The following is a 14,452-nucleotide window of genomic DNA, read 5'->3' as shown; positions in this document are numbered from 1 at the left end:
TCCACTATAACAAAAGAAACACATGGGTGTTGCACACAAGTACAAGAAGCCAAAACCTAATAAAAGGGAGACCCTGGCAGTAGTTTTGACCATACAAAATTGCCATTTGCCATTTTTATTTGTCCTTTGACCATTTTGTTACCTCAATATGGGGGAATACTGCAGTGCGACTACAACTTCTAATAGACTCACTTTTTAAAGAGTTTCCCAGGTCTTCTGTACTGATGACATTTGCTCAGGATAGGTCATTAGTATCAGGTTGGTGAAGGTCTGACTCCAAGCACCTCCACCGATCAGCTGTTTGAGGAGGTTGAGCTGCCCCTGTGAGCACCGCGGCTTTCTCGCTGCTTACCAAGCACAGCACTCGCCAATGGGTAGTGGCTGTGCTTTGTACTGCAGCTCAGCCCATTCAATTAAACGGAACTGAGCTATGCCTAGGCCACATGACCTATTAACAATGTCACAGGTCAAGACAGTGAACACTTCAAAAACAGCCGATCGGTGGGGGCGCCAGGAATCGGACACCCACCGATCAGAAGTTTTTGACACTAATATCCCTGGGTGAGTATACAGTCGTGGCCAAAAGTTTTGAGAATTACATAAATATTGGAAAAGTTGCCGCTTAAGTTTTTATAATAGCAATTTGCATATACTCCAGAATGTTATAAAGAGTAATCAGATGAATTGCATAGTCCTTCTTTGCCATGAAAATTAACTTAATCCCCAAAAAACCTTTCCACTGCATTTCATTGCTGTCATTAAAGGACCTGCTGAGATCATTTCAGTAATAGTCTTGTTAACTCAGGTGAGAATGTTGACGAGCACAAGGCTGGAGATTATGTCAGGCTGATTGGGTTAAAATGGCAGACTTGACATGTTAAAAGGAGGGTGATGCTTGAAATCATTGTTCTTCCATTGTTAACCATGGTGACCTGCAAAGAAACGCGTGCAGCCATCATTGCGTTGCATAAAAATGGCTTCACAGGCAAGGATATTGTGGCTACTAAGATTGCACCTCAATCAACAATTTATAGGATCATCAAGAACTTCAAGGAAAGAGGTTCAATTCTTGTTAAGAAGGCTTCAGGGCGTCCAAGAAAGTGCAGCCAGCGCCAGGATCGTCTCCTAAAGAGGATTCAGCTGCGGGATCGGAGTGCCACCAGTGCAGAGCTTGCTCAGGAATGGCAGCAGGCAGGTGTGAGCGCATCTGCACGCACAGTAAGGCGAAGACTTTTGGAAGATGGCCTGGTGTCAAGAAGGGCAGCAAAGAAGCCACTTCTCTCCAAAAAAAACATCAGGGACAGATTGATCTTCTGCAGAAAGTATGGTGAATGGACTGCTGAGGACTGGGGCAAAGTCATATTCTCCGATGAAGCCCCTTTCCGATTGTTTGGGGCATCTGGAAAAAGGCTTGTCTGGAGAAGAAAAGGTGAGCGCTACCATCAGTCCTGTGTCATGCCAACAGTAAAGCATCCTGAGACCATTCATGTGTGGGGTTGCTTCTCATCCAAGGGAGTGGGCTCACTAACAATTTTGCCCAAAAACACAGCCATGAATAAAGAATGGTACCAAAACACCCTCAAACAGCAACTTCTTCCAACAATCCAACAACAGTTTGGTGAAGAACAATGCATTTTCCAGCACGATGGAGCACCGTGCCATAAGGCAAAAGTGATAACTAAGTGGCTCGGGGACCAAATTGTTGACATTTTGGGTCCATGGCCTGGAAACTCCCCAGATCTTAATCCCATTGAGAACTTGTGGTCAATCCTCAAGAGGCGAGTGGACAAACAAAAACCCACTAATTCTGACAAACTCCAAGAAGTGATTATGAAAGAATGGGTTACTATCAGTCAGGAATTAGCCCAGAAGTTGATTGAGAGCATTCCCAGTCGAATTGCAGAGGTCCTGAAAAAGAATGGCCAACACTGCAAATACTGACTCTTTGTATAAATGTCATGTAATTGTCGATAAAAGCCTTTGAAACGTATGAAGTGCGTGTAATTATATTTCACTACATGACAGAAACAACTGAAACAAAGATCTAAAAGCAGTTTAGCAGCAAACTTTGTGAAAACTAATATTTGTGTCATTCTCAAAACTTTTGGCCACGACTGTACATCCATTTCATGTGCTCTTTGGCTTCTTGCTCGTTCATAATTCATCATTTAAAACCATGTACCATTTTAGGGATCGCGCTTTATAGTGTGGTGTGGTGTAACATACCAAAAACAGGGACATCTGCTTATCCTTAGATGCATGTTAAGGTCTGTGAAAGCTTCTCTGTCTAGCCCTCTCTCTGGCAGTTAATGACTTGGGCTAGAGCAATATCATTCTTAGAATTTACCAAAAGGCTTAAATAGGAACAAAATATTCTCTTGACAACTCCTTTCATCTGCAAAATAAAAAGCAACATAAGAAATTTACCTACTTGAAATCATCCATATTATCAAAAGGACTGAGACTTAGGGCTCATTCAGACAGCCGTATTTTTTTTGCGGTACGTAAAAATGAGGATTAGTTTTTTTTTTTGTGGACAGTTCAGTCTGTCCGCAAAAAAACACAATTCATACGGAATGTGTTCCATAGACTTGAATGGGGCCATGGAGCAGAGTTTTACTAACAAACATAGGACATGCTCTCTTTTGTGACGCTGCGGAACGGAACAACGGATGCGGACAGCACACGGTGTGCTTTCTGCATTTTTTGCGGTCCGATTGAAATGAATGGGTCCGCACTGTTCCGCAAAAATGCGGAATGGTTGCGGAACAAAACAAACATATGGCTGTCTGAATGATCCCTTATTTTAAGCAGTTACCTTAAAAAAATCCATGTTATTTCTACATGGCGTCGAGACAGACACAGAACTGTGGTCTGCACCTTCTGATTGATGCCCAAAGAGAAACTCCTGTAACTGGTCCTGTGTAAAAGAAAGCCAAAGATTTATAACGTGCACCAGATTTCTAGGCCAGGGCCTGTATGCACAGAACCTCTGGACATTTATGGCCAGGAAGAATGGTATGGAGCAGAAGGAGCTGAGCAGATTTACATACAAGTTTAGGAAGAGTCAGAATAACTTGTAATGTATTTATTAAAAGCTCTGCTCTTTTGATGCCGATAAGAGGACAGTGACAGTATTCCCTGTATCAGTATGCATACACAGACAGATGTCCATCACTAACAGGTCCACCCACTGGACTCCTAAGCCCAGAAGGAGCAGAGATTTCATGAGTAAATGAAATGTTTTGCAGGACCTATTCCTATTAAAACCCACACACCCCATATCAGTCACTGCCCATGATCTATACCATGCTGCTCTGCATTTTGATGGTGACAAGTTAACCTTTAACCCCTTAATCTGCAGAACTAAAGGGGTCATCCAAGTTAAATGAATACACCCTCAGCAGCAGTAAATATGGTAAAATAAAGTCATATTTACCACTTCTGCCCAGCTGCTTTCAGCGCTGTTCTGGACCTGCAGCGGTGACATTTCATGCACACAGGTCATCATGCAGCCAATCACTGGGTCAGGAGAATAAAGCAAGTCACCGTTGAGGCCAGTGATTTGTGTACAGGTAAATACAGAAGGGGAGGACCAGAGCACGGTGCTGGGAGAAGAGTGGTAAGTAACACTTTGTTATTTTATTACATTTACATGCTGCTGGAGATGTATATGGTATTAATGGGAGAAAAACCATATAACTTACCGGTAATTTCCTTTTCATGAATCCTCCATGACTGCATACCATGAGAGATGACCGCCTCCAACCAGGTAGGGACAGGAAGAATAAATTTGACCCTCCCCGGGATCCTCCTCAGTGTCTTTCTGAACCCACAGCCTAGAGAGTCTTTTCCTCTTCCCCCCCCCCCCCCCATTCATAACTCCACCGATATAACATAGTAACATAGTAAATAAGGCCGAAAAAAGACATTTGTCCATCCAGTTCGGCCTGTTATCCTGCAAGTTGATCCAGAGGAAGGCAAAAAAACCCTGTGAGGTAGAAGCCAATTTTCCCCACTTAAGGGGAAATAAATTCCTTCCCGACTCCAATCAGGCAATCAGAATAACTCCCAGAATAACGACCCCTCTTTAGTAGCTATAGCCTGTAATATTATTACGCTCCAGAAACACATCCAGGCCCCTCTTGAATTCCTTTATTGTACTCACCATCACCACCTCCTCAGACAGAGAGTTCCATAGTCTCACTGCTCTTACCGTAAAGAATCCTTTTCTATGTTTGTGTACAAACCTTCTTTCCTCCAAACGCAGAGGATGTCCCCTCGTCACAGTCACAGTCCTGGGGATAAATAGATGATGGGATAGATCTCTGTACTGACCCCTGATATATTTATACATAGTAATTAGATCTCCCCTCAGTCGTCTTTTTTCTAACGTGAATAACCCTAATTTTGATAATCTTTCAGGGTACTGTAGTTGCCCCATTCCAGTTATTACTTTAGTTGCCCTCCTCTGGACCCTCTCCAGCTCTGCTATGTCTGCCTTGTTCACTGGAGCCCAGAACTGTACACAGTACTCCATGTGTGGTCTGACTAATGATTTGTAAAGTAGTAGGAATATGTTCTCATCACAGGCATCTATGCCCCTTTTGATGCAACCCATTATCTTATTGGCCTTGGCAGCAGCTGCCTGACACTGGTTTTTGCAGCTTAGTTTGCTGTTTATTAAAATTCCTAGATCCTTTTCCATGTCAGTGTTACCGAGTGTTTTACCATTTAGTATGTACGGGTGACTTGCATTATTCCTTCCCATGTGCATAACTTTACATTTGTCAGTGTTAAACCTCATCTGCCACTTATCTGCCCAAGCCTGCAATCTATCCAGATCCCTCTGTAGTAGTATACTGTCCTCTTCAGTGTTAATTACTTTACACAGTTTAGTGTCATCTGCGAAAATTTATATTTTACTATGCAAGCCTTCTACAAGATCATTAATAAATATATTGAAGAGAATAGGGCCCAATACTGACCGCTGAGGTACTCCACTAGTGACAGTGACCCAATCTGTGTATGTACCGTTAATAACCACCCTCTGTTTTCTATCATTGAGCCAGTTAGTTACCCACATACAGACGTTTTCTCCCAGTCCGAGCATTCTCATTTTATATACTAACCTTTTATGTGATACAGTGTCAAATGCTTTGGAGAAGTCCAGATATACGACATCCATTGATTCGCCGCTGTCAAGTCTAGAACTTACCTCCTCATAGAAACTGATTAAATTAGTTTAACATGACCGATCCCTCACGAAGCCATGCTAATATGGCGTTATTTGCTTATTTCCGTTAAGATGCTCTAAGATAGCATCTCTCAGAAAACCTTCAAACAGTTTACCCACAACAGATGTTAAACTTACCGGCCTATCGTTTCCAGGCTCTGTTTTTGGACCCTTTTTGAATATTGGCACCACATTTGCCATGATATGTGTGTATATAATATCTCTATCTATATCCTCCATGACGGCATACCATGACACGAGAGATTAATTCTTATTTAGGGAGGGACTATAGCCTGCAATACCTTCCTACCAAAGGAAAGCTCCTGACTAGCCGTAGTATCTACCCTGTAATGTTTAGTAAACATGCGAGGGCTTGACCATGTCGCTGCCCTACAGATCTGCTCTAACGAAGCGCTTGCTCTTTCGCCCAAGATGTTGCGACAGATCTTTTAGAGAGTGGGCCGTGAAAGACTTTGGTGGAGATACCCCTAAGGGCCTATAGGATTCTAATATGGCCATTTTTATCCATCTGGACAAGGAATTCTTTGTGGCCTTATGTCCTTTATGCGCCCCACTGAACTGTATAAAGTAATCAGTTTTCATAAAAGACTTTGTGGTCTCTAGGTAGAACAAGATAGCCCTACATACATCCAGTCTGAAATTTCTCTTCCCCATCTGATTTTGGATCTGAACAAAAAGATGGAATAATTTCCTTCTGTCTGTGGAAATTCAGATACAACTTTTGGAAGGAAAGAATTATCCAATCGAAACACAATCCTGTCTGGGAAAACTATGCAAAATGGTTCCACTATTTTTAACGCTTACTCTACGTGCTGAGGTAATGGCTACTAAAAATAGGGTTTTCAGAGAAACATGCTCCAGCGAGGCTTCCGAAAGAGTTCAAAGGGGGGTAAGAGTCAGACCTGACAGAACTAGATTAAAGATCTCAGGGAGGAACTGTAGGTCTTAATCTATCTGCCCCTTTCAAAAACCAGATCACCCATGGGTGGTTTGCAATTTTTTCATCACTGAACTTAAAGCTGATATATGTACCCTTAAAGGGAGTCTGTCACCTCCATATGGCCATATACAGTGCTTACATGGCTCTGTAGCACACCTATACACGATTGTAACGGTACCTTTGTTCTTTGTCTTTAGACTTGCAGAAGCTGGAAAAACGAAGTTTAATTCATATGCAAATGAGCACTCGCAAGTGCCCGGGGGCGGCGTTCAGTGTGTAGGAGCCCAGGCTGCTCTGCCTTCTTTTCACTTTACTCCTCCCCAGCCTCTGCCTTTGCCCGCCCTCCAAGTCCGGACCTATCGATGAGGCAAGAGACTTGGAGGGCGGGCAAAGGCAGAGGCTGGGGAGGAGTAAAGTGAAAAGAAGGCAGAGCAGCCTGGGCTCCTACACACTGAACGCCGCCCCCGGGCACTTGCGAGTGCTCATTTGCATATGAATTAAACTTCGTTTTTCCAGCTTCTGCAAGTCTAAAGACAAAGAACAAAGGTACCGTTACAATCGTGTATAGGTGTGCTACAGAGCCATGTAAGCACTGTATATTGGCATATGGAGGTGACAGACTCCCTTTAAGGTATTTGGACGCAACCCTTTCTTAAATCCCAATTGCAAGAATCCCAAAATTGCCTGGATGAAAACCTCGAGAAGAGTTCCCTGATTGAGTACACCAACCACCGAACCTTCTCCAGATTTTAGAGTAAGGCCTCCTGCACACAAACATGTGCTGCCCCTTACCGTATTGCGGACCGCATTTGAGGATCCGTAATACACGGGTGCCGTTCCGTGGACATTCCGCATCACGGATGCGGACCCATTCACTTCAATGGGTCCGCAAATCTGGAGATGCGGAATGGAAGCACGGAACGGAAACCCACGGAAGCACTACAGAGTGCTTCCGTGGGGTTTCGTCCCATACTTCCGTTCCTCAAAAAGATAGGACATATTCTATCTTTTTGAGGAACGGGCGGATCGAGGACCCATTAAAGTGAATGGGTCCGTCATCCACTGCGGCTGCCCCACGGTCGGTGTTCACACATTCATACGTTCGTGTGCAGGAGGCCTAAATCTTGGAAGTAACTTATTTCCTACTAGCTGTCAATTATGGCATCGGATAAGCCCTTGGACCTCAATGTTACCCTTTCAGGTTCCAAGCTGCCGGTTGTAACCCTTCCACTTTGGGATGATAGACTGGACCCTACGATAACAGATCTTGTCTCCAGGGAAGAACCCATGGGCTCTGAATTGACAAGATCTTCAGCAGAGGGAACCATGGCTTTTTTGGCCACAGAGGGGCTATTAAAATCACATGGGCCTTGTCTAGGCGGTTCTTTTTTAGCACCCTGGAAATTAAATGAAGAGGAGGAAAGGCGTACACTAGCTGAAAGTCCCACTTTTGAGACCGCGCAGCTACTCCTATGTTCCCGTCAAAGGAATTTAGGGAAAAGAACAGATCCACTAGGGGAGTAGCCCATAATTCTGTAATCTGGATAAAAACCTTCCTTTTTTAGGCTCCATTCTGTTGACCTCAGTGAATTTCTGCTTAAAGGGTTTCTGTCACCTTAAAAATGGGTATTATGGCTTTAGGCAGTGAGATGGCACTTATATAGTTGTGTTCAGCTGACATTAGCACATCCTTAAAGGGACTCTGTCACCACTTTCTAACCCCCCCCTTTTAAAAGTATTGTTCTCTCCATGGCACCCCTGTGATTACAAAGGTGTTGTTATAACATAAATTCGCCGTCTCGTTTTGATAAAAATACCTTTTATCTAACCTGTCAATCTTGTGGATAAGGTGCCCAGGGCGTTTCTGAAGGTCTGAAGCTGCCGCCCGCCGCCGCCGTTGGTGCCCAGCTCCTCCCCTGATCCTTTCAGCGCCGCCTGAATGTGAAGAAATCCGCCTCCGGCTCTCGCTCAGTGCCCCCTCCTCCTTTTCAAAGATCCCGCGCGTGCGCACAGGCCTGTGCCTGATGCGCCCGTGCGGACATTTAGACTCAGCCTCATTGAGCGAAGTGCGCATGCGCGCACTTCGCTCAACCTCCTCATAAGACGAGCACTGCAGCCAGCCACTCAGAGCCTGCGGCTCCATACAGCACTTGGCAGGCTCCGAGTGGCTGGCTGCAGTGCTCGTCTTATGAGGAGGTTGAGCGAAGTGCGCGCATGCGCACTTCGCTCAATGAGGCTGATTCTAAATGTCCGCACGGACGCATCAGGCACAGGCCTGTGTGCACGCGCGGGATCTTTGAAAAGGAGGAGGGGGCACTGAGCGAGAGCCGGAGGCGGATTTCTTTACATTCAGGCGGCGCTGAAAAAATCAGGGGAGGAGCTGGGCACCAACGGCGGCGGCAGCTTCAGACCTTCAGAAACGCCCTGGGCACCTTATCCACAAGATTGACAGGTTAGATAAAAGGTATTTTTATCAAAACGAGACGGCGAATTTATGTTATAACAACACCTTTGTAATCACAAGGGCGCCATGGAGAGAACAATACTTTTAAAAGGGGGGGTTAGAAAGTGGTGACAGAGTCCCTTTAATACCCATTTTTCAGGTGACAGAAGCCCTTTAAGAAGTCTGCCTTTGTAGTTAGGGATCCTTTTAGGTGTACTGCCGATAGAGATCTTGAGAACTTCTGCCCAAGAAAATATTTTTTCTGTCATTAGACTTAGACCTACAATTCTTGTTCCCTCTTGATGGTTTAGATAGGAGACTACGGTCGTGTTGTCAGTCCTTACTTGAACGTCTTTTCCTTCTATGTAATAGGACAATGCCTTTATAGTTTCCCAGACTGCGGACAATTCTCTCCGATTAGAAGAGAAACCTCTGATCCTCGGACCATTGTCCTTGGAAAGAGATGAGAGCAATGTGCTCCCGATCCCCAAAGGCTCGCGTCTGTGGTAATAACTTGCAGATGTACGGGATTCCAAGAAACCCCCCTCATGAGATGGTCTGGATTTTTCCACCACTGTAAGGACCGATTCACTCTTAAGGGAATTTGAATTGTCTCCTCTAACGAGTCCTGACTTCTGTTCCAACACTCCTCTGAGAAAACAAAGGAATTAAATGGAATCTGTCACCGGGATTTTGTGTATAGAGCTGAGGACAAGGGTTGCTAGATGGCTGCTAGCACATCCGCAATACCCAGTCCCCATAGCTCTGTGTGCTTTTATTGTGTAAAAAAAAAACGATTTGATACATTAATTTGCATATGTATCAAATCAGGTTTTATTTTACAAAATAAAAGCACACAGAGCTATGGGGACTGGGTATTGCGGATGTGCTAGCAGCCATCTAGCAACCCTTGTCCTCAGCTCTATACACAAAATCCCGGTGACAGGTTCCCTTTAATTCCTTTGTATTCTCATAGGAGAAGAGAAGAACTTTTAAATTCTAAATCAGATCCAGAGGAATCAGAAGAGACAAGACCCTCTGAATCTGAGTGATGATCTGACTCTGAGGACGATTAACTGGAGTAACCTAATTTAGGTTCCCTATGTTTTGACGCAGATGTACCAGGGGTAGGCATAGGATTTTCAGACAGGGCTGCCCGCATTTCTTCCCTGATTACATCTCTTAATTCCTCTCTAATAGAAGGAACCAAATCTTTTGCCATATTTGAAGTACATTTTCTGCAGAGTTTTTTAGTATATGAATCAGGTAATTTTACTGAACATAACACATTTCTTAGTCTTTTGACTAGGCTTAGCTCTCTAAGCCCCATCCTTATCACTCTACATGCATAAGGAAGAGAGGGAGACAGAGGTACAAGGGGGTTAGCATAAGTAAAAATATACAGCATTTCCCCCAAGAGATTCAGTAACTTACAGTAGTGTCATTTGGACTGTACCAGGCTCGGACATGTTTGGTCACTTTTACCTCTAAACCCTTTAAATACACTTACCTGCAGACGTCAGATCAGAGGGCGACATCCACCTTGATCCTGCGCGCCAATTCTAGCTCCGTCCCCTTACAGTGCGTTCCACAGACCGGAAGTACCTCCTGGAACACACGTGGCCCGCGTCCAACTTCTGGTGACGTCATCGCAAGCGCCGGAAGTATCGGGCTGCGATGAGGAGCTTGAACACAACTGGAGGGACTCACTGAGTGTTCGGTCCGCACATGGACCTCCGCACACGACGCGCAAAGCAGGAGGTAAGGAGCAGGCATGTCCAATGCTTACCAGCACCTCAATACCCAACTAGGGCAAGGGTGCTGCCCGCTTCCCTCATGTGAAAGGCATTCAATCTTCTCATCCGCCTCTGCCTGCCTTACACAGAAGCGGTCTCACAGCAAGTGCCATGAGGACAATTATTCTCCACCTGGAGAGACAGGAAGAAATTGAGGAGGAGCTGAAGGAGGGTCAAATTTATTCTTCCTGTCATTACCTGGTTGGAGGCGGGTCATCTCTCATGGTATGCCGTCATGGAGCATGAAAGGGGGGGAAGCAACTTCACAATACGTTTTAATCAAAAGGTCACCATTTTCAAAACAAAATTGCTATACCAGATATATATCAAGTTTTCATAGGTGTGAATCTAAGTGCCGAGACCCCAACCGATCACTAGAACGAGACATATCGCTCCCCTTGCTGCAGACAACAGAATCAAAAGGGGCCCATAAAGTTCTACCGATTCCGTCTCCTGCAGCGTGGGAAGATCACGGTATGTCAACTCTTCTCTCATACTGCCAATTGGTGGGCTCTCTGAATGAAGACCCCCACCAATCAAAACCTTTAATAAGTCTCTATGATATATTAAAAAGTTTTCTGAAAAATTAGTGACCCATTAAAAGGATACCTATATTCTGTGCAGTGAAATCCTGCAGCTTTGCAGGCTCATACTTTCCTCCATTCGTCCCCTACTTTTTGCTAGTGTGCATTGGGCATAATAGCCAGAAGTAGAGGACATAGATGGGAATATCACTGCAGGATCAGACTACATAATTAGTTTTTTGTCTGTTACCATGGAGATGCACAGTAGCTTTAAAAAGAAAACTGTTAAAATTAAACACCTACCATAAAAATGCTAAACATTTCATGTACTGAAATAATGAAAAAACAAAACCAAAAAACTAAAAATAAAAATTGGACATAGGGGGTCATTCATTAAGACCACAGTTTTAGATGACAGTCTTAATAACCCTGATGCACCGCCAGCCTCTACATAACTTAGGCGCATCTGCCGCCAGCCTAAACCTATGCCAGCTCCCTTGCAGGCGTAGAAAATGATAAAGGAGACGGGCCAGCCGGCCGGGTCCCCCCATTTATTTGAGAACTGCAGTACGTAGCACGGATGGGGAAGAAGTCAGATTGGGGTGAAAATCCCCTTTGCAACCGAATCTGCGACAGATATACGCCAAAAATTAGCATATATCTATTCATAAATCCCCCTATAGTCTTTAAAGAAATGATGCTATAGCATCCTCTGCAGGTATCTTTTTGTCACTCCTCCGTGGGCGTTCTCCCTCAATGCCAACAAATGCCTAGCATACAAACACATGTACGTCTTTTCAGGCATGCTTTCATATACCCAAGTGTTTACCAGACGCCCTGTACCTACTACATTTGTAGCCAATTTGCTCTTTGAAGTACACTTTCATTGGTGCCACCAGCTATTTCATCTGAAATCCCAAATGGTTTTATGGCTTACTCACAGAAGCGATGTTGGTTCCTGTAGAAGAGTCGGCTTTTGAGAATGCTGTATATAAATCAATAACATCCAATGAATTGCTGTTTTTCAGAAGCTTGTCATACGTTGTCCTGATGGAATCATAATTCTCCAGAGGTGGACTTCCATCACTAATCAGACCAAGTTTATCTTTTAGCAAGTGTTTCCATGTCAGCAGGACGTCACTGAGAGATGCTGTATATCCACTGCCATTCTAGAGGTGAAAAATGACACTGCTTCAGTCAAATCTCTGTTACCCAAAAGTCTCACATCAAACAGTCATTAGTTGTGCTTTAAATTATAAGGACCAAATCATTTTCTAACAGTCTCCTAAATATAAAATTCATCCAATATTCAAGCCAAAATACACAATGAAGTCTGCATATGTTACAGACGTCACGAATACCTAACAGATAGGGCATGTAATGGTATGGGACACGGTCAGGTTTTTGCATGCAGTTTTGGAAACCAAAAGCAGGAGTGAATAAAATAAATAAAAAATAAATGTGTATCTGTCCTTTAGATACATTGGATGATCACTCTTGATTTTGACTTCCAAAACCGTATCAGGAAAACCGACGGTGTGCTGTACCCTTATGCATGTATGTAACACGTGTAAATGTGCACTGAATCGTTTAGTGCATTACACAATTCCTTATCTGCCATCAGAAGGGTGAGTGGGAATTCTTGAAGGCAGATCAGGCATTTTTCCACAGCTTCCTCACGACCTCTGTTCTAGGCTCAAGCCCAGATCCTCCTCACCGCCAATGCAGTTGGCAACCGTCAAAGGTCTGGAATGGTTAATAATCAACACCACGGTGGTGCCAAACCTGACAGATCATGCACCCATTGTATTGGTGTAGCACAAATGACAAAAAAAAAAAATGATATGTTCTCACAAGAAAGTAAAAGGGTTACTCAGTGACCTCCTTTAAAAATTAGGATTTCTTACTTCTGCCTCTAACTGATCTAGAAGATGTCTTGTCTTAGGCCAAAGCTCCCTGGAAACCTATGTGTGGCCTACCATCACACTAGAAGACCGTACAGAATCACCTCTAATGCAAGTCTATGATGGCACGGCAAAACACTGGAGGGTAGATGGAGCCTATGGCTCCTATATGGAGGCTTTAAGGAACTTTAGACAGGGAAGTAAATCTACAATAGTATAGGTTGCTGTAGCTAGTTTACACAGTACAGGCAGTATGCCCCATATGCCATGGTTTTATAGCCAATTCACAGGATAGTTTTTCCTGACTGACATCAATAAAAATGTAAAGAAAACTCATGGTATGTGGTTCCAAATCAGCTTTTCCAGAAAAATCTCTAGGAAAAGGTTAAAAAGTTTTTTCGAAAGGTTGTTTTTTTTAGGCTAAGATTGTATATAATCCGTTTTCGTAACCGCTTTTTGTGCTGCACCATTACTAGATGTGCGTAGGCACCCTTAGGGCTCTTTTCACATGGCAATATCACAGCTCTGCAGTACATATATTAGAGGGGGTTGTCCCATCTGGGAGATTTAAGGCATATCTCTAGGATATGCCATAAGTGTCCGATAACTGCAGGACAGGTCCCATCTGTGAATCGTGCTCCAGAGGAGGCCTTATAGGGGTTGTAATGTAAAAAATGAAAATCATATAGTACATGACAATCTCTTTCTATGATCTATACCACTGTAGTACTGTACTGCAGCGGCAGCAGGAAGCACACGCCGTCATAGCAACCAAGGACGCCGTGCGCTCCTGCACTCAGAAGAAATCCAGGCCGGTATCACACGGTCCGTGTTCCACAGACGTGTGCATGAGGCTTAACAAAGCCAACGCCAGCCGTGTACCTCACATGGATCCAGAGATCTCCCCGTTCATTGCTCTGCTAGATTTATATCAAGCTGAAAGCTCAGGGGGAGTGTCTTTTCTGCTGCAGCTCTGGAGGCGTGTCCATGCTCTCCCTATCACAGCTCAGGGGGCGTGTCTAAGCTCTCCCTATCACAGCTCAGGAGGCAGCTGAAGGATGAAACTGAGCATTTGCGGCCTTCTCAGTGAGCCGGACAAGGAAATAAGAGAATGAACAAACAGCAGGTGGCGCTATACAGATAGATTTCAGTGGCTATATTACATATTTTATTACATGCAATTACAAAAGTATTCAGATCCAGGTGCTGGTTTGAAAACTGTAGAATATTTTTTGTGGGACAACCCCTTTAAGTGATGAGACAGCTAGCTGCACATGCAGCATCCGTTCACATCAGCCTTGCGTTTTCGAAAAAGGAGACCAAGCAAGAATAAGCCAATGAAACCACATTATTCAGAGTCATCCAGTTGGCCCACAACGATGGCTCAGTACAAGAGTTTTAATGAGTTACATGTAGACGGGTTCTGAGAATCCCTTCTTATGTCGGCTCTGGGAAATGTTGGCAGGTCAGTACCAAGGTTAAAAGGCATTGCCCAGGATTTTTTTTTTATATTGATGGCCTAACCTCAGGACACCAATATCTTATCAGCAGGGGGAAAGCTGCTTCAGAATAGCTGATCGGCAGGGTG

The 14,452-nt window shown here is 44.1% G+C and overlaps 1 protein-coding gene across 1 annotated transcript in view; it reads right to left on the bottom strand.

Moving 5' to 3' along the window:
• LOC120979152 (PARP1 binding protein) overlaps positions 1–14,452 on the bottom strand; it is a 38,875-nt gene that overhangs the window by 22,582 nt on the left and 1,841 nt on the right. Inside the window, 5 exon segments of the mRNA XM_040407714.1 lie at positions 2,227–2,264; positions 2,267–2,302; positions 2,305–2,395; positions 2,819–2,920; positions 11,902–12,129. Of these exon segments, the coding sequence (XP_040263648.1) occupies positions 2,227–2,264; positions 2,267–2,302; positions 2,305–2,395; positions 2,819–2,920; positions 11,902–12,129 (495 nt within the window).

The sequence above is a fragment of the Bufo bufo genome, chromosome 1, assembly GCF_905171765.1.
Source record: "Bufo bufo chromosome 1, aBufBuf1.1, whole genome shotgun sequence".
Taxonomy (NCBI): domain Eukaryota; kingdom Metazoa; phylum Chordata; class Amphibia; order Anura; family Bufonidae; genus Bufo; species Bufo bufo.
The sequence above is the reverse complement of the archived record's forward strand: the minus strand, read 5'-3'. Positions and strand labels throughout refer to the sequence as shown.